We start from the raw sequence: 21,045 nt of genomic DNA, 5'->3' as shown, positions 1-21,045 counted from the left end.
CTTTCAGAAAAGCACAAAAAGTGAACAGAAAAGTTATGAGGAAAATGCTGAGATTGGAATTTATTATAACCATTATCATTGTTATCATTATTTTTAGTTACGTTCAACGTATTTCTTCCCATCATATTGGCCTAATATTGAGTCAATATTTACTTGTAAACATGAACATTTTTCTTGGTCATCATCTTTTTCATCATCCACACTCTCATCAATGTTTACTTCTCTTCCTTTTGGCTAAAAGATTCTTTTCTTCTTCTTCTTCTTCGTTTTCTCTTGTTTTTTTCTTCAAGCTCAACTTTGTCCAGTCACTTAATACAGATTAATCAATTGTCGATCAGGCAAAACAAGAAAAAATGTTTAAAGCCACTTTCACACCATTAAGGTCACTTTTGTGGCAACCTTTCATTTCCGGTCAACCATTTGATGAGGCAAACAACAATGTTTAATGTTAACAATTTTTCACTTGCAATCATGTTGCACCTTTTAATCAATTAAAGTTGCATTTAATGTTGTTTTACAAATGAAAAGTTGGCACAAAATGATTATTGTATTTCACGGTCGAGTTTGTTTCAACTCTCAGTGCAAATCGATTGAAAATTAACCTCAATAGTCGAGTCTGGGACGAAAAGGTGTCGGGTCTAGGAGTCAACACCGTACGAAAGTTTTTTTTCTGAAGAATTAAAATTTTATTTGAAAAATAAAATGGAGATTAAAATTGGAAAATTTTGCAATGAAAATCGAATTTTCAAATTAAAGATTTTTATTGTTCGACCTGTTGAAGCTTGGCAGCTCTAGCTTTGCCCATCAAATGCTTGTCCTGGAATTTCTGTTTCGACAATGCGTTCGTCCCGAAAAACTGTTCGCAATTGCGATCAATATACATAAAATTGTTTTTTTCTTGTTTCGATAGTTCATCGATTTCTTCTCGCAAATTCTGAGTACTTCATGACCATCCAAAAATATTGCGAATCTAAAATTTCTTCTTCTTTTTCCATCAGAACTTGCTGAATGTATTATCCTTGCATCATTAACAATACATTTAGAACCACTTTCATCAGTTTGTTACAATAATGCAAAATAACCCAATGATCAACATACAACTTTAGTGTATAAAAACCTTGGACATAAATAAATATTGCGAGTAAAATTATCGCTTTAAATTATGTACTCGCATGAGTCAAGTTGTTTCAAGTTTAATCATTTCTCAAAATGCAAACTCGAAATGTTCAAGTTTTGTTTTTTTTTAAAGTAAACCAAATCAATGACAAATGTTCAACATTACTCGTTTGCGTCACTTATGATTATAAATAACGCAATTTCATCGATAAATCTAAGGTCCACTCCAGGCAACAAGTTTGCCGACAGCAGATTTCAGTGAAATTTCAGTGAAATGTTTGATTGAATTTTGCTCAAAATGGGAAAAGAGTTGAAAAATGCCAATCAGTTGAAAGAGCGATAAAAAACAGTGTTCAATTGTCATTATCGGATGAACTTTACTCGTCGAGATAATCATTGGTTCATCATAAACCGTTTACTCGCCTCACTGAACTCCAAGTCCTTTTGTTGTTTTACAAGCTAATTTGAGGTTCACTGGATTAGTCACTCCATGACAAATTGAGACACTTTAATTCAATTTGAATTTACTTCAACAAAATTAATCTCTCGCTTTATCAAAGTCTCGCAATTATTCAATTTCAAGGTACAGCCATGAATTATGATTAACTTTAACAGGAACAAAAAAACATGATTAAATATGTTTCTGTCATAAATTGTCATTTACCTTTACTCAAACCAGTTAACCTTTTACCTTGGCAACACTCGACTTTCAATGTCAATTAGTATTCAACTCAGCATTAACAGTCGGAACAAGAAGCAAAAAGACAGAAATCAAATGAAAAAACAATTCAACTCTTACCTGATGAAACTTGATGATACTTTACACCCTTAAGGTTAAATTAGCATTCTCAGTCTATTGAAACTGATGTGACAAACTTGTCGATGAAAATGAAATAATAAAACAGTTTATATGCAAAGCGAGCATCAATAAAGCTGATAAGTTAATTGTAATCAAAATGTTGACTGTACGGTTTATTGATTGCCAATTATGATCGTATTAGTGTTAATCAATGATTACAATTGAATATCATTTAGGGAAAGAAAAAAAGAAGACTTATTTCAAGATTTTGGTTAAAGGTTGAAAGTTTAACCAACCAGTTAAGGGTTAAACAATGATTGTCAGGCAATCAAAATAAACAAATTGATCCCGTTTAATAACAAGCTACAAATAACCTTTTTTTCATTATTCATCATGTAATTGTATTTGAACTCATTTTTTCTTCTCTTTAACTTCTCTCTGTTTACTGATTATCGTGAAATTAGTTGAGCGTTGTCCTTGCACAACCAGCTATTTATCCAAGTGAACCTAATTTAGACTCGAACCAATGAGTTTTGGGGTTTTAAGAAGCTTAATTTATCCAATTTTTTGTATGAATTAACACAAAACAAACACAAAAAAACCTTGTAATTGATCCGTTAAGATTGTAAATGTATTTCAATCAATCACTCGTTTGCTCAACTTGCAGAATCAAGTTAGACCGTCGTGAGACAGGTTAGTTTTACCCTACTGATGACTTGTCGTTGCAAAAGAAATCCTGCTCAGTACGAGAGGAACCGCAGGTTCGGACAAATGGTACATGTGCCTGCTCGACCGAGAAATCATACCACGCTATCGTCCGAGAGTTTTGACTGAATGCCTCTAACAAAATCAGAAAGTCAGAATCTCTTCATTACACGTTAGCGATACCGTTAAGTACTCAGTGTAGCCATAGGTAAAAATATGTTGTAACCAATATTTACCATACCCTTTAATGGAGAGAAAGCATTCCATTGATAACCATCAAACCGAATACCAACCATGAATTCAACGAATCCATGTTGGCCTGCCTGAGTATAAAATGATCCGTAGACGAGCCAAGAGCCTGCCAGGATGCTGTACTTAGTAGAGTAGTTACCATAATACGATCTATTGACTCTCCGCCTTTGACAGGAAATGTTGTTCACTATGTTGAGCAATCTTCCAGATTATTTGAAAATCGTATAACAGACAATCTATCTTTCGCCAATAGTCGTTGAGACAGTTTAACATTTCGAGAGCAAAAGTATCCTTAGGCGACTATTTTCACAGTGAATGTAAAAGTTGAGTCTTTTATTACTGAAAAATGAAAACCTTTTTATTATCAAGACTCAACTTTTAGTAAAAAGCAAAATTGTGAATGTATTTTTGCCAATAAAAATCTTGAGATGAAATTCGTTACCTTTTACATTTTGCTATTTGATGAGTAACTCGCTTTGATTCAATTTGATTTTCGAAGCATTTTACCCTGGAAAATGAACTTTACTCATGAAAACACTTTCCACAGTCTCTTTTCTCTCATGTTTTCTATCCTTGAAAATTGATTGACTAGATTTACATGGTTGAGATGACATTACAAGTGAAAGTTACAAGACCAAAGACTTTGCACTAAACTAAACACAGTTCAGTTACTCTAATCACTTTCAATTGTTGCCTTTTTTTCGTACAACTTTTTCCTTCTCATCCAAACACTTATAGCATCCATCATCATCATAATCATAATCATCATTATCATCATCATCACCAGTTCGACCTTTGTATAACCTCCAAGTTATAATCATCATGTTACAATGTCACTTATCCTTTAACCTTTTTTGCCTTCTTCTTATGAATCAACTTGCAATAGCGAAATTGCCTGCAATTTTTATTCTTGATAACTTTTTGCTCATTTTTTTCATTCTAATAATGATAATGTTATCACTTCAACATTTTGAATAATATTCACATAATAAAAGTCAATCTGTTGCAAAGGGAGAAACAAAAAGGGAAAACTTTGAAAGCGAACAAAAAATCGACTTGAAAATATGATAAAAATGCAATTCTTTCAACCTTTTCTGGTTCAACTTTTCACTCAATAATGACTTTACTAAACTATGTTTTAATATTAATCAATCAAGTTAAATTGTTGAAGAGACTTTGCATTTAATCAAGTCGATTGAATGAAAGAATGATAAATCATTTTCACAAAAATCTCGTGTCAAAGGATAAAATCAAATGATGAGAAAAGCAAAATTGATAATTAAAGTGATTCTTGAATTGGTTTGTGATAAACAAATGTTTCCATTTGAAACAGTTGAGTTTGCAATTGATTAATTTGAATCAATTGCACGAATTGTTTACGATCTTTTCCATCATTTATTGCCATTCATCTTCATTTATCCTCATTTGGGTTCATTTATCCTCATTTGATGGAAACAATTGATTTATGATGAAAAATGATGATCAACTTGTGGACAAATTGCTTGTCAACACTGTTCAAGGTGTAATTATTTAGAGAAGCGATGATAATGATGATTCTGTTGGATGAGTTCATGGATTGCCATTTGTTTGGTCAACATGGAGAGGTTGATGAAGACAAAGTGAATAGGTATTAATTGTTGATCATCTAGAGGCCATAATTAATAATCAATTGAAGGAAGAAAAGGTTTATTCAATTAACATCAACATTGGATTAGGGTGAGAAGAAGAAGAAGAAAATGATTCATTGTTGTGACAAAAGTGAATAATAAAAATGAATCTCTCAAGATTTATCTAAATATATAAGTTGAACCAAGAAAATTGATGTTTCATTGAACGGATATCTTGATAATCCTTTGAAACAGCATTAGAAGCTTACATCAAAAATGAAAAGAAACTCTATTTTTACGTTTTTCGTTGGGTTATTCTCGTTGGTAAAGTGATGAAAAAAGAGGAGATGATGAAAAAAGCCTAAAAATAAAAATAGTTGAACGTGAAGAGAGAAGATATTGAGCAAATTTTTCTTTCGCTTCAAAACTTCAGTCTTTTCACTCCCTGATCAATCCAAGGTATCAACATCTAGGAATCCAATGTTTGAATGATTGAAGGGAAAAGTTCAATCTACCATGACTTTACCATGAAAACGGTGAATCGAGAGAATAAGCTTTTCTCTTTCCTTTAACTCGTCCTAATCCTTTTACTTTTTCTTCCTTTCCAAACATCAAACTAAATTGATCTCAAAGTTGAACCAAATATGTTTTTGTATTTTTCATCAATTCCTGTTCATCTTTTTTCTTTATGTTCCTTCAAGTTCATTTTCAGTTTAAAATGAAACTTTAGACATCAAATACATTCGAGTGCCAACATAAGCCAATAGTAAGTTGCCTGAGCGAAGAAAAGCAAAAGCCGTAAAATTTCAAACCAAGATTAAGCTGATGCAAGACCAAAATCCAATTTCTTAACAGAGGTTAAACTCGTTGTAAGACCGCTGGTTCAAAAGCACTCTTAGCTTATAATTACATTTTAGACACCAACGGAAATGCGAAGATTACTCAATTCACCACGGTATTTCAGAGATAGAGCAAAATAACCATTACTAAAAAACAGGCGCCTGAAGTTGAACCATTTTCCTGTTGAGAAACCATGAGAAATCTTGAAAGTCAGAGTTGTCGTAATTTTTGTTATGACAGCATGTTATGTCCAAGCAACATCAAGTTTCATCTCAATGATGCTTCAGCCAATCGATCATTCAATGAGTACTTTTCTGGTTACATGATATCACTCACTAAACCATAAGACACATCAAGCCATTTTGCTTTGATTAAACCAGTACTGAAGCGTTGAGGTTAGGTCACTAAATATGAGAAAACTGATTCCGAATCACAAGGGAAGTACTGACTTTGAATTACCAAATACTTTACACCAATCATGTCCAACTGTCCAAGTATGGTCAGCAAAAAACGAAGGCTAAACACGAAATAAAAGGAAATGTAAAGTTGAGTAAATTATGCAAAAAATAAGGAAACACAATGAACAAGCCAAAAGTAAAGGTTTAGCAACCCGTTGCTAAGCGCGACGTAATCTTAGCGCCTACTTTGAAAAACAACAAAAGATTTTTATGTTGATAAAAATTTCCATTTTTCATAATTTCTCAGTCTATTCAAGCATTTCATTTGTGAATCATCATGAATTGGCGCTTAAATGACTCAGTAGTTAGCTTGGCAACTGTCTGAGAAACTCTCTTCATTCAATCATCACCACTGATTAAAGAGTTAACCCTTTTGTTTCCTTTTCATCATTACATTGTTATCCTTTACTATTCATTTAATTCATATCTTTAAAGATGGCAAAGAGAGAGAGAAACAAATTGCAAGATAAATTGTTCATCCAAATGAATAAGATTTATTACCTTTTTGCGTTTCATTTCAACTCTTTTGTCTTTCATTTTTATTATTGCAACAATAAAAAAGAAGGCCAAACAAACTTAAAAGATTGAATTTACTTTCTTTTTCTTCCTTTCATTTTCACTATTATTTTTAATGATTAATATCTTTGGTGAGATGAAAATATACATTTACCATGAAAGATTCAAAGTTATCCCAAAGAAATCTTTTCTCTCCTTTTCCCTTTCATTTCACCAATAAATTGTCTGCTTACTTGAATCTTATCAATTCACAAACGATGAAAAGTTATCAACATTTTGTTGAAACATTTTTCCTCCATTTTTCCTCTTTTCTCACTTTATATCATGAAAGATTATCAGAGAGAATTTTGAAAGGCGAGAGAAAAAAAATTTCCTTTTTCCATCCTTCCATCAAGTCTATCAAAGCTCATGGTTTCTTCCCTTTAACCAACTCTTGATTAACTTGAAGAAGTTGAACGAACACAAAAACTCCCAACAGGGAGTTCAACTTATCTTTAATTTCGCTTTTTTCAAGTTTCCAGTTTTTAATCAGTCGCAATTGAAACAAATTGAAATCCTTTACAATGAAGAGGAAACTAAGTCAACCCAGAAAAGATTAATCCAAGTAAATTGAATAATTCAATTGGAATGCTCAGTGTTATTCATTTTTTTCCTTCTCCCACCAAATGCTCAATTCTCATGGTAGTTCAACAAGTTTGCATCATTTGAATCAAAGAGTTTTTTATTCAATTAACTTGATCAGATTGATAAACTCTTGATGATATTAGACTAATTTGTAGGTTGAACAGTTTTAAATGTAAATAATTTTCTTTAGATTCTAGACAAAGTCGAGTTTCTCGAGTTTCGTTTAAAATTAGCAAATTATGCATTCAATATTAGCCAGGATAGAGAGGAAAGAAGTTTGATTAATCAATATTAACCTCATTATGCAGTTGATTGGTGACATTGTTAATCAACTTGTCATGTTGTATTCCATGTCCAATAATCTTTTCCCAGTCAACATGAACTTGATATTGGCAAAGGAGGAAAAAGAAAGAGAACGAAAAAGTTTATTTTCATCTTCATCACTCTTTTTCTTGCCATTTCATTCTCTGGAGGATGAAGGAAAAAAATCATTCCTATCATTAGTCATGATAAAACTCTAGTTTTACAGGTCGTAAAAAGATGCAAATTCAATTTAACCGTAATTGTTGCCAATTAAGATGTCAAAAAGTTTTCATATAAAAGTTCATTTCATCTTTCAATAAAGATGAAATTAGGAAGCCAATGATTATTGAATGTGCTAATAAACCATTTCCACAAATCAGAGTTTATCCAAAAAATTGATTACCATTTGATTAGACATCAATAGAATAGTGGTGGTTCGAGTAGAATCCAGATTTTCAGGATAAATCAGAAATTATTGGAATATTCCAGCTTTCCCATTGCAAACATTATTACCAATTCGAGTCAACAAAGAACTTTGCATTTTTAGATTCATGCGATTGGCATATCGGTACCAATAAAATAAGTGTCAACATTCAAAAATAACTTATAAGTTGAGAAGAAAATTTTGCGAAAAAATTGCTATCGTTAGCGAATTCTGAAGAAATGTCAAATTTTTCAAAAACTCAACCTTTCATTTATCGACATTTAATGCTCAAAGATTTTCTTATGTGATCGTTTCTTAGACATTATTCTGAGACTTGACTAAACCCTTTTCTTTGAATTTGCATGCGAATTTAATCGATCTTTAATCTCTGTTTTGCCAAGCAAAAAATCTTTGGTTTTGAATAATCTCATCGAATCAACCATGAAATGAAGAGAAAGAAAAAACTATCAATTTTTTTTTGTGTTTTGGCAAAAATTTCATTACTTCAACAGCTCATCACACAACAATTGAACAAGCCCAACTTGAATTTAACCAAACCCAACATGAGAATAAACCTTTTTTTCTCCTGCCAATTCTGACAACTTACATCAACTTTGGCCAACTTTTCAAATCAAAATATTACGAGATGAAGTCAGTAAAAAATATCCTCAGGTTATTGCTCCATTGAAGTTTGAACAAAAAAAAAAGACTTGAATCTTTCAAAGGTTGTCAGAGAAAAGGTTAAAAATAAGTTTAAAATTGACATTTGTTTTGCATTGAAAATTATTGTTTTCAATTGGAATGCAACAAATATAAATATCTATCAATAACTTTTACAAGTAAAAAACAAGAGAAGAAAACAAAAAAACAAAAATTGAATAACCTCTTGAGAGGCTTGAAACCATAATATAAAAGTAAAAGGAAAGGGTAAAGAAATGCTCGACAAGAAGCAAAAGTACAAAAGTTAGAAAAAAAGCCTTAAACAACAATCAAGAAAATATTTACATCATGATTATCATTATAATTTACAGAGAATCCTGAAAATGGAAAAATGAAACAAGTTTCACTTTGAATTGAAATGCATAAAATAGCAAGTTCAACCCGAGATTGACTTTTGTCTGAAACAAAATGACCATTTATGCGTCCATTTTTGTCTCTCTTCTGTTTTACCATTTAGCATTTAATATTGTTGAAACTCCCTTGAGTAACATTTATGGACTGGAGAGGGTCAACCTCATTATAATCCAATCATGATGTGTTCAACTTTACTCGACTTTTTTTGGACATTTCATTTTCTATCGTGACTTTGACTTCATGTAATTTTGACTTTTCGTTTTTTTCTTCTCGTGAAAATGAAGTTACATTTACCTTTGGGAATTTTTACCTTCCCTGTCTCTTTCCATGTTCATCTGTATTTATCCTGCAGTCTGTCTACCTCAATCCATCTGCAACGTCTGTTGCTGTTCACCTTTAATGAAACCTTTTTCACCTTTGATTTCGATTTAAATTGCGAAGAGAAAGAGAGAAAAAAAAGTTTTCACTAAATTTTGCTTTTCGCCTTTTTGCAGCCTTTTCAAGTCTACCATTGACTGTGTGCTCATTGAAACAAAGGTTAACATGTTTTCCTGTCAATAAATGTCTACTCATTTTGTTACCTTTTTTGCCTCCTTTTCTTTTCTTTTTTACCTTCCTATTAGATTTAACCTGATTTTTCATTCACTTTCACACCTGAACATTGAACAATTATTTCTCAGGGGAAATAATCATCGAAACTTCAGCCTTTAAATGAAAAACTGTTAAGAGTTGCTGCCACTTGGCCAACACCTTTCCTTCAAAGTTGACTTTTCAGGTTGAAAATCAATCTCATTTGAAGAGGAAAATTTCAACCCAAAGGCCAACTTTAAACCATTGCACTTCATTGAACTTCACTTGATTAGGTCTTGACTTACACCAACTAGCTAGATAAAATGTCCAATCAAGAGAATAAGAAAAGTCCATTTTCAGAAGTTGTCATCAAAAATGTAAAGAAAAATCGATCTTTAGAATCGGTTCATTTTCGTATTTTTGGTTCAAACTCTGCCTTTTACCAAAAAAACCTGCAAGAAACAGAAGACTTACAAGACTTGCAAGACTTTGCATAGGAATGAAAAAGTCTTGGAATGAACATTATGAATAGTGAATATCGACTGATAATAGCTATTCATCAAAAGTCAAATGGCTTACACTTTTCATTGATGCATGATCGAGCAAGAACATGAGCTGAGGGAAAGTTTGTTAATTACACTCAACTCTTTTTACATCAAAATTTATGTTAACATTTTTGTTGAAGGTCAGTAATTGAAGCATTTCATTTGCTTCAAGTCTTCATTTTTTGAGTCACAAAATTTGTTGTTTGTTGAGAGAGAAAGACAAAGAAGTCGAACCTCACCCTTCATGTAATATTCATGTGAGTGGACAATTGATTGTTAACCATAAGAGGAGGAAAAGATTGGTGAAGCATTGGGTGCAAGATGAAGTCTGTAAAGATGCTGAATGTTGTCATATTGAAATGCGAATGAAGATTGGTGAAAGTTTTTTCTTCTTCTTTTGTTTATGTTCATCACCATATTTCACCGAGAATCAACTCAACTGTTCACTGGGTGAAGAACTGTAAAAAGTGGAGAAAAAAATGTGATAGTGTTGAGATGATATGGAAGACAGGGAAAGATTAGGGTTGACTGAGATATGAATTATTCATTTGATTTATGAGCATTTTGACTAGAGTTGAGGAAAGAAACAACTTTTTTTCTTTCAACATTTATTGTTACCTGAATGATAATTAAATTTAATCATGGTTAACCGTCTACGTTTTGCCTTTCTTCATTTTCACTTTTTTCTTGTTTACATGAAAATTTATCCAAACTTGCAGGGAGTGAAAATGGAATCAAAAAAGTGTATAAATTTATCATCGTCAATTACCTTGAAGATTACTTGAAATTAAAGATTCGCTTCTCAATTTGTCTGAAAAGTCGATAATTCCAGTTGAATTTGGAAAACATTGAAATGAACTCTAAGATAACCTCAATTTTCGTTGCAACTTTCGATTTTTTGTCAAATGTTAATTTTCCAATTTGCAAATTTCAGGTGTGAATCCAGTTCTTCAAGCGACATTTACATTTGCTCAAATGTACTTCATCTTTACCTATTCACGATTAATGATTAATAAGTTCAAGTTGATTGCACGAATTGGATTAATGCATTTGGTTGGAACCAATATTTGCGTTTGGATTCGAACCCTGGGAAAGGAAACTCTTCAGGTAAGAATGATGAAACCAAAAGAGATTAACATGATAAACAATAGTGAATATGAATAGGAATTTTATGGGAAATTTTTTCTTTACTTTTTTTTCGTTTCAAGGAATTGAAGGCAACAGAATCACATTCATTCTTGGAGGAACTGATTCTTCCTTTGAGAACTGAAATGCGACCCTTTAATCGAACCAATGCAACCCTGGCTTTCAACGAAATGAACACTTCCAACCCTTGTCAAAAGGAGCAAATCATGGGCAGCATTCTGGCCGATACCTCACCTTACCTGTATCCCTTTATAGTTGAATATAGTCTTATTGGTGCTGCATTCCTTTATGTCATGTGGTCGAACATTGGACGAAATTCAAAGAGTCTTAATGATCCGTGTTCACTTCCCTCTTCACCTGGAACTGGGGTCAACATTGACAATCTGTCAACCTCAAGTCGAGAGTCTTCTGCACTGGTTTCTCATTCACTCTACAGTTGCCTTGGATCGAGTAAAGGTACGACTTCGACATTTGTCTTGAATCTCATTAAACTTATTCTTTAATTTTCTTTCCATTTTTAGGATTATTTTGTGGATTTTTGTTCCTCGTTGTTTCAATAACTTCATTGATAATCTTCTTCGTCTTGGTTCATCATCCAACTTACAACCTATTGGCTACTCTTATAAGTGACATTTCACATTCAACTTTACTAATACTCAGTAGTTTGGCCATAATTTTGGCTTATTTCAAAATTCGCAAACTTCGATTTCAACCAGGTAAGAAGAAAAGTTTTTTTTCTCTTCTAATATTCATTCATTCAACATGAAGTTGACAGAAGTAGACAATAGTTTTCACTTGTTTTTGCTTCTTGTTTAGTGATGGAACAATTGTTTGAGAAGAAAAATCTCTTTTCTAAGTTGATTATTCTCATGTTTCCATTGAGTCCATTTACTTTTGTTGCTACCATTTTCATCATCTCCAATCAACTGTAACCCTGAGAAGGATAAACATTGAAATTGAAAGGGTAAAACTGGTCATTTGTGAAGATGACCTTAGCTATTCTTGAATCATTTTCTTTAACCTATTAAGACTCAAATCTAATACTAGACCTGAGTTTTCAGACCTTAAGCTAACCTCTTCTTATTTAACTGTTTTTGTTTTCCCTGCTTTTAAAACCTTAATAACATTGAAAAGAAAGGTTAACCTGAATTTCAAGACCATTCTTATGGTTCCTTCCTATGGTTGATGAAAGCCAAGTAGCCTTGTTGTATTAACTTCAAGATACTCTTTACAAGAGCATAAAATGAAGTCAACAAATAATAGTTGGACTCAAATGCATTTCTCATCACTTTACCTTTTTTTATCGTCCAAAAGTCTGCCAACATTCAAGTTTCCAACAATAATGCATTGACATTTATAAATCAACAATACACCAAATAATCAGTTGATTAGTGAATCGGCGAAAAATTGCAATAAAATTCTTTTCCTTTCAACATGAAATCAATTTCAACTTTTGCTCAACATTTTGTTCACTTTTTGTTTCATTTACTTTGATTAGGTGTCCATGAAACTGCTGATGGTGGTTTACGTGACTTACTCCTACGAGTGGCTGCCTTTGGGTTGTATGTTTACTCGTTGTTTGGGGTAATTGCAGGAGCAATGGATTTATCCTCATTACAACATTTCGCAGTCTTAATTACCAGCACACTCACAATACTTCAAGTAAGTTTAACAAAATGCACACACTTCGAACTTTAGTGTCTCAAAAGTCAACTAAAAATCTAAAGTTCGAAAATAAAATTACTCAAAAATCAAATTTTAGCGAAATCCGCAAAAACAAAAAAATCTGTTTCTAAGTTTTGCTATTTTTTAACTTCGAATATGCCAGCAATTACTGAATTCTCAAGTTTTTTAGAGAAATTTTTGTTCTAAATTGCAAATTGCAAATTGCAAATTCTAATTTCGTTGTTAAAAAACTAATAAGGTCAAAAATCTTCGTTTTTCTGAACAGAATTCGATTTTTCATTCCATTTCGTGGCTTTTCAATTCTTAGCTTTGATTGCTTTTTCACTAAACTTTAAAGCTAATCGACTTGATTCTGCTCTAATTGAATAACTTGAAGTTTTCATTGGAATTCATTTTTCATTATAATCTTGTAAAATGTAGTGACAATCGAAACTCATTATTCCTTATATTCTCAATATCTTTAAGTAACTAAACTTTTACGATGAAATTTCCTCATAAAGTATCCATTAGAAGTGAAAATTTTTTAGTTAAAAGATTTTCATTTTATGGGTTAATTTTGAAAGCAAGAAAAGTTTAATGTGCAATAATTGAGGAACGGAAAGTTGATCGGTTAAGAGCGAAAACATTAGATTCAGTTTTGGTGTGAAGGGAAAGTGTAAAAGCAATTTCCAGTGCAATATAAATCTCTATGGTAAATTGTTATTCTTGAGACATTAATTGGTCATTGTGCGGTCAAACGTTACATTTGATTTCCAAATGAACGCCTTGAGAGTTTCTTAACCAAACGTAAGAACATGAATAAGAGTAAAGATTTTCATCAACATTAGACTGGACTAGATTAGGGTTTAGCCTGCAGAGCACATGTGTGTGTCTGTGTGAAAAGGATAAGGCAAAAAGGCAAAGAAACTCAACATTGAAAAGGAAATGTGCTCATTCCATGTGCAACTATTTTCTCCATTTTCCCCTCTTCTAATAACATGTAATTCCTAAATGTTTCCGGTTTTCTGGGCTTCACCATCTTTCCTCAATCTCTGCCTCTTAATCTTGCTTCTTAATGTGTAAATCTATTATCATTATGATATCATTTGAAAAGGCAAAGCGTAAAGACTGAAGTAAACATTGAAGCCAAAAGTTCATTTAGATCATTGCAAGATTGCTCATTAAAAGTAAACCTCTCGAGGCTAGTTTCATGAGCAAGTAAACCTGGAATCATGTCGAATCATTGAAATCAAATGTTCAATTTGAAATTATGGCTCACTTGATGAACATTTTTTTGCACAAACTTTTTTGTTCCATTCACCATTAAAACTACTTTACAACTAGAAAAAAAAAGTTATTCAGATAAACTCCATTATTCTCAATCACTTTGACCTTTTCACTTTTCTTTTCAATCACTTTTTTCTCTCTCATTTCACCCATTTTCGACTCAATATTTTTCTCCACCTTGGACAAGTTTCCTTTTTCTCATCAGGTTTTTCCATGCAAAATGTGGCCAAAATGCAAAGAAGAAGAGAAGAAGAAAAAAATGTGTTTTCTTGTTTATTTTGCATACACAGAAAGCAGAGGTTGATGCATTTACCTTTCCTCTTTGAATGCAAAGTAAATTGCTTTTTACGTCATTTTGTATTATCCAAGTTAACTCAATACCATTATAAGTATAACCTTTCAGTTACACATGAAAATCAATTACCAGGAATCAGAATATTGTTGCGAACAAAATCTTAGTTGTTGTCCAATTAACTTGCAATAACATTGTTTTCTATCTCATTTCATCTTCACATCTCAACTCTCAATCATCATCAATTTTGTGATGCAAAAGAAGAAAATGAAGAGAGAGAAAAAACAGAGAATCCAATTGATTGAAATTGAATATTGGGTGTTTACCAGAATATCGACTTTGAATGAGATTCAAAATAGATTCTAAACTATAGATTCATGATGTTCTCACAATGGATTCGTTATGAGCAAAGACTTGGAGTGAAAAAGTTGAGTTAATAAAAAGCAAAAGGTGGAGTTGAGATTAAATGTTTATTTCAATTATTTTAATATCAATTTGAATCAACAGGGAATGTCTTTTTAGGCGTCATCAATGGCTTCAATTAAAAGGTTTGCCAAGTTTAGGAGAAAAATTCATTAGAAGTTTTTTTCTTGCAAATTTCACCTTTTAACACCTTTTTCTGTAATAAAAATTTCGACATTCAACTATCATGATAAACTACTATTTGGATTCATTATTCAGTCAACTCGTTCAATTTACTTGATTCTGCCTCTAATCAATTCAATTTGATGAAGATGCAAATGTGAATGATGATAAAAAAAGCTAAACTCGTTTTACTTTGGTTTTTTTAATAAGTTTACTTTGATTGCCTTGATTCAGTCAACAGAGGAAACCGTCAATGCAAATCAGATTCACTTGCGATTCAAGTGTAAATACCTTTTCACCTTATTTTTTTTCTTTCTTTCGCTTGTTGATGAGAGTCATGATGATGAAGATGAAGATGCAGGCAAAAAGGTAGTAAATGTTAATTTAACTTGAGACTTTTAATTTACACCAAAAGAGTTGAACGAAAAAGTTAATCAATTTGAAAGGTTGAAATTTGGAAAGGTGGGAAAATAGGGAATCTCAAGTTGAGTTTAATTGAGATTGACATTTCCATGGATTTGGTTCATGGAAAATCAGTAAATAATTTGCACACAATTGGAAAAATTAGAGAATCAAAGAGAATGCCTCAGTTTAATGTAAAGAGTTAAATTGATTATCACAACATTTAGATTCAATGCTTTCAATGTTTTTTTGCCTTCATCAAAAACATCACTTTAATTGCCTTAAATAGTTGAAAAGTTGATAGAAAAGTGATTCCATCAAATAGTCAAAGAATTGTGCAATTTTCAAAAAGTGCAAGTACTTCAAGTGACACTTGACTTGCTCAAGTTATTCAGATTTCAATCGCTTGCTAAGTAACTTAATTGGTTAATCACTTTCCATTATTTTCATTTCCATCGCCTCAACAATTTCTCGATTCTCCTAGAAACATCTACTGATGAAACTGCGAAAATCGATCAAAATCAATTTTCTCATTGCGTTTCTGTGCGCTATTCAGAGTTTTAATTTTTCGTTTCGCCGGATTGCCGTTTCATTGAGTCTTTTGGTGATTGGTTAGGTTAAGTTAGGTTAGGTTAGATTAGCTTCCGGATAATATTTACAATCAGTAAAAAATGCAAAATCGAAATATAATCCGAATAAATAATTCAAATTACAATCTCATCATCAGGGATCACCACGATCTTATTTTCTTCTATTGATTTTAAGCCAATCTGATCAGTTTTTCCCATTCAAAAATTGAATGATTGTGATTGAATAACTAAAATAATTGTGTTCATAAAAATAAAAAATCGATCCATTTCTGATATAAATTGATCGGAAAATCGATCTCAGTGGAAATCTGAAATCGAAACGTCTCTATCTTCATCTCAGTTTTTGTCTTAGATTTTGCTCGATTGCTACAAAGCTCTTTTGAATCGATTGAAAATAGATTTTAAGACCACTTAAGATTGCTGATTAAGCTAATCATCGAAACCAGTCATTTGAATTATGTAGAGTTTTTCAATTTTTTAATCAAACTTTTTTTCTTTACTTTCAGGTGACTCTCCAATCGCTCTTCATCTCTGACGTTGTTTGCCGCAAACGAAGTAACTTAAAGCAGCCTGGACGACAATTGATAACCTTTTTACTGATTGCTAATCTCACCCTTTGGATCATTTATACCTTTGAAATGCAGAAGGTTGAAGCGTCTCCCGTTCAACTGCGAATCTATGGTTTCTCAACTTGGGCACTCATTGTTCGGATAACTTTGCCTTTATCAATCTTTTACCGCTTCCATTCAGCAATCACATTTGCCGAAGTCTGGAAAAATTCATACAAATGATCTCTTCCTTTTCCTTCCTACTCTTTCCTACTTTTTTCAAATCATCATTATCATCATCAACTCCACTCATCTTATCATCAATCTAAAGTCATGGTTTATTCACTCGTTTCAACATTAATTTTTTTACTTTACGCTTCTTGGGCCATTTCAATGAAACCAGTGAAAACTTTTGCTTTCTTTCCTCTCCTTCATTTTTCGATGAACAAAAGCAAACAATTTTTTGTAATTTTTCATTCATCATCACCATAACCCTTAATTATCCCAATCATTATGCATTTTAATGTAAAAGGCAAAAACTTATTTTATTGAATAATCCTTTTCTTCCCAAAAACTTTTTTCATCTAACATTTAATTCAATTTTGAATGCATTTTCAGTCCAAAAAGAAATGAAAATTGTTCAAACTTGAAGTAATATATTTTTGTCATCAAAACATTAGCACTTTTTTACCGAAAATCAATCGAAATAAAAAATTCAAAATGAAACTCCAACTCGTACTCATTGAAAAAGTGAACAAAAACACAAAACACAAAAACAAAACAAAAAATCAAATCAAATTATTCGGTTACCAATTGAACTTGCCAATTAATTAAACAATCAGGGAATTGAATGGAAAAGTCATTCTATTCATGAATGCTAATGGAATGGCAATGAATACAAAATTAAACTCTACATATTGAGCAAAGTTAAACAAAAGGTAACATTTCATGTTCAACAAAAGAACCATTTTTCTGAACACAATCATGATAATCAGAATGATAACCAGTTAACAGGCAAATTTCGACAAAATTCACAAAAGAATTGCAAGAATAGAGAAAAGTTGAAAAAATATCATTCCATGAATATGATAACAATGCAAAGATGATAATGATAATAATAACAATGATAACAATGTTAACCTCTAATATCATCTGATACGGTTCAATAGTCTAGTTGCTTCCGGTTAAATGAGATGAATCTTGTTTTTACTCTAATTCCTGTTCAGATAATAATTATTTCTAATTATCTTCATGTTGAATGAAAATGGAAAAATATCGTTAATAAAGTTGAGATATTGAAATGCAGTCATCAGTGAACAGTTATCATGATCTTTTATGATGACAGGTTGCTGATGAAACAAGGTTACTTTGCATGCTCTGGCAAAACGCACTTGCAGGGAGTAAAAAATCCTTAGGCAATGTGCTCATTATCAAACGCTATAATGGCAATAATAAAGGTTTGATGAGAAGAAATTTTTTTATTGGAAAAGGAAAAAAAAGTTCATCTCTAAAAGTATAAAAAAAGTATATTGGTATTATCAACATTATTATTGATAAACAGGAGTTTAACCAAATAAAATGTTACTGGGAGTGAAAAGTTTTTTTCCATCTCAGATAATAATAGTGAAATCGATTGCAGAACTTTTTCAACTTTTCTTCTCTTCTCTTCAATTTACTACAATTTTAGGTTAACATTGTAACCTTACAAGTTTTTTTTCTTCTTCTTCTTCATGATAAAAATGCTTATTTCGATGAGAAAAAATGTTGAAAACTGAAAAGGTTGAAATCAAAGGCTTTGAACATTTCTTTTTGCTTCTTTGCCTTTCAACTTGAAGACCCTCAAGGTAAAGAAATGGATCCATAATTGAAGGTAATTTGCGACATTTTCATTTATTCATTTCAGGTTTGCCCGAGTTTTGAGCAACATTCAACTCCCAGTCAATGGAATAACCTGATAAAATGATTCTGGAAAATTTTTTGGTTCCAATCAAGATTCTGTTGCAGGGGAAACTTGAGCTGTAAAGGGAAAAATACGAACAACAAAAAAAACATAAAATTGAACCTTTTCTTGATCGCTTCTGGATTATGCTTTGAGTCAACTCAACAAAGCTTAGCATTCTGTATTTGATAAGACTGATGATAGTCTTTAAATAGCCTTTTATGACTCCATCAATATCATTCTCTTTCATCTCAACATTTCTCTTTATTAGTTGCCATTCATTCCGTCTTTTCCCGCCTCCCTGTAAATAACTTTCTTCATCTCCATCATCATCATCATCATCGTCATCAACATTTTCTTTCCATTCAGCTGATTATTCTGAGCAAACATTTTCTCCCTTCTGATTATCCTTCAACACAATCTGATAAACCCTCCCAGTCGATTCTTATTCAGCCTCATTCCAACCCCCATTCACTCCCTGTTATCTTATATCCGCTTTTCGCTTTTCTCTTTCTTTCGGTTTCTCTTTCTCCCTTCCCACAATTGTCCTGAATAATATCCATTTGAACAATAAATGTAATAACATAAAAGGTTGGATCACATTGAGCTGGAAATCATTTTGATAACTTGATCCTTAACGTAAAATCAACATTGCTCTTTGAAAGTGCACAAAGTCTTGGAGTAATGCAAAGAAGTAAAAATGATGACATTGAAAGATATCTTATATTATTGCTCTTATTAAACTTGATATTAATATCTATCAGTCTATCCTTTATCCTAATTTGATCCCTTGTGATTGCCTTTTCGCGTCCAAAAAGTTGCCTTGTTTTGCACTCTTTTTTTACCGAGTCTATTAGTCGAGTCAATGAAACAAGGTTTAATGGTTTGGATGATGATTATGGTTTGAAAAGTGTAAAGCTGAGAATCCATTTTGTGAGATACTTGATGCTGATTAAAAAATGTAAGCTTGTTACAAATGACAGGCTTTTGGGTGATCATTGACTGTGCAAAGTGTCTTTGTAAAATCCTTAAAGGCTCCAAGATGAAATCAACAGAAAAATTGTTCAAATAGATTTGAATGATTATAAAATAAAAGCAAAGAGAACAAAATTCTGCAAATCATCATGAAAGTACTAAGAATAGATTGCTGTTGATTTTGTTTAGAATGAAATTTTTATCGGAATCAAAGTTCGATCTTGAAACTTGTCGATTGTTGCTGAAGTTGATTGTCACAGTAGTAATGCAAAATAACAAATGAACATCGAAATGAGTTGGTTAAAGTTGAAGGAATTTTGTGATAAAATTGTAAACTCTATTGATGTTTGATTAGTTGGATTGACTGATGAATCCATTTCATGTTTGGCAAAGAAAAAGGTTTGATTTTTTTTCTTCTTCTTCTCTTTTCTTTTATTCTGTACCTTGAAACAATTTTCATCTTGATGATAAATGATCATCTATTCTGTCAACCGTTTAACAAGTCAACCGTAATTCTCATGGAATTTATCTATTTATCGTCACAAGAAGGGTTCATTGGAAATAAACTCATTTCAAACTTTGAAACTAAATTTTCTTTTCCTTTCATTCCTCCATTGACTATTAACCATTTCCTTCTCAATTCAATCAACAAAAAAAATCAAAAGAAAATGATAATCAATAGTTTCACCATCAACATCATCATCAGCAAGAACAATAAAATTATCATGAAAATGTTCAACAAGAGTGAGGTAAACAAAGGCAAAAAAGAAGCAATTGATGATGGAAATAAATTGACCTGAATAAAAATCTTTACTAAGCAAGAAGTAAAAAAAAATGATGAATATAAAACTATTATATTTCAAGTGGAAAACAAAGAAACGAACAATTAAATATCTTTTTACAATCGATAAGTTTTGATTATAAATAATCATTTTTTTCCCAATATTTTATTCCTTTTCCGATTCAAATTTCTTACTCAACTTCAGGTTCAATTTCAAAGTTTTCCATGGCAAGCTTCAATACTGAATGGAAATCGAGATTTTACTGAATTTTCTTCTAATCAGTTTCTGTCTATAAATAGTTATGGCTTTAACTGAAGTAGACTGAAAATTGTCATTCTTTGGCCACTTTAAAATGCCATTAATGAACAATAAAAAAGGCATCCAACTATTATCATTATCAAGCATTATTATACCTTCAATTGTTCATTATTACATTTTAACTGATGATCATCATTACACTTGAAAAAAGCTCAGTTTTCAACTTCTTTTCTGTGTGCACAGAAGAGCAACACTTGAAGGTTTCCCTCATTCATCAAATGCTTTTAGGAGAAGAAGAAGAAGAAAAAAAACCAAACAAAATGTTTTCAACTTTTCTCTTTTTTCCCTTTATATTAAACTGGTCAACAATGGTGAGTTTTGGGGAAAGAAAAGTTTATCCTTCAAATGAGCTTAGACTTGTCTTGAAAGTGATAATCATTAGGTCTAAATATTGTATGAACATGACCATAAAATAATGATAATAATAATTGAAAAGCGTCTTGAAAACTTTTTTTTATTTCTTTTCCTTCCAATCTTCAGTTGCATCAACATTAAACTTCATCCAAACTCATCAAAATGAGCTTCACAATTTTGACCTATTAAGAAATTTCGACTCAATTTTGGTCACTTTGTACCTCATCAAGAACAATTGGACGATAAAATTTTAGCCGAAATTCAAAGCTACAGTCGAAGAAAAAAACACAAAAACAATCTGAATTTTTTCTACGAGTTTTTGAAAAAAG

At 31.6% G+C, this 21,045-nt stretch overlaps 1 protein-coding gene across 2 annotated transcripts in view; it reads left to right on the top strand.

Moving 5' to 3' along the window:
* LOC107359141 (proton channel otopetrin-like a) overlaps nucleotides 1-17,074 on the top strand; it is a 33,470-nt gene extending 16,396 nt beyond the window's left edge. For both annotated transcript variants that reach the window (XM_015925606.3, XM_015925604.3), the window contains exons 5-9: nucleotides 10,768-10,940; nucleotides 11,042-11,435; nucleotides 11,501-11,695; nucleotides 12,478-12,641; nucleotides 16,307-17,074. In XM_015925606.3, the coding sequence (XP_015781092.1) occupies nucleotides 10,768-10,940; nucleotides 11,042-11,435; nucleotides 11,501-11,695; nucleotides 12,478-12,641; nucleotides 16,307-16,591 (1,211 nt within the window). In that variant the 3' untranslated portion in view covers nucleotides 16,592-17,074. The remainder of the gene's footprint in view (nucleotides 1-10,767; nucleotides 10,941-11,041; nucleotides 11,436-11,500; nucleotides 11,696-12,477; nucleotides 12,642-16,306) is intronic.
* The last annotated feature ends 3,971 nt before the right edge of the window (nucleotides 17,075-21,045 follow it).

Source organism: Tetranychus urticae, chromosome 1 (genome assembly GCF_039701765.1).
Source record: "Tetranychus urticae isolate SD_2017Ah chromosome 1, NJAU_TeUrti_SD_1.0, whole genome shotgun sequence".
Lineage (NCBI taxonomy): Eukaryota > Metazoa > Arthropoda > Arachnida > Trombidiformes > Tetranychidae > Tetranychus > Tetranychus urticae.
The sequence above is the reverse complement of the archived record's forward strand: the minus strand, read 5'-3'. Positions and strand labels throughout refer to the sequence as shown.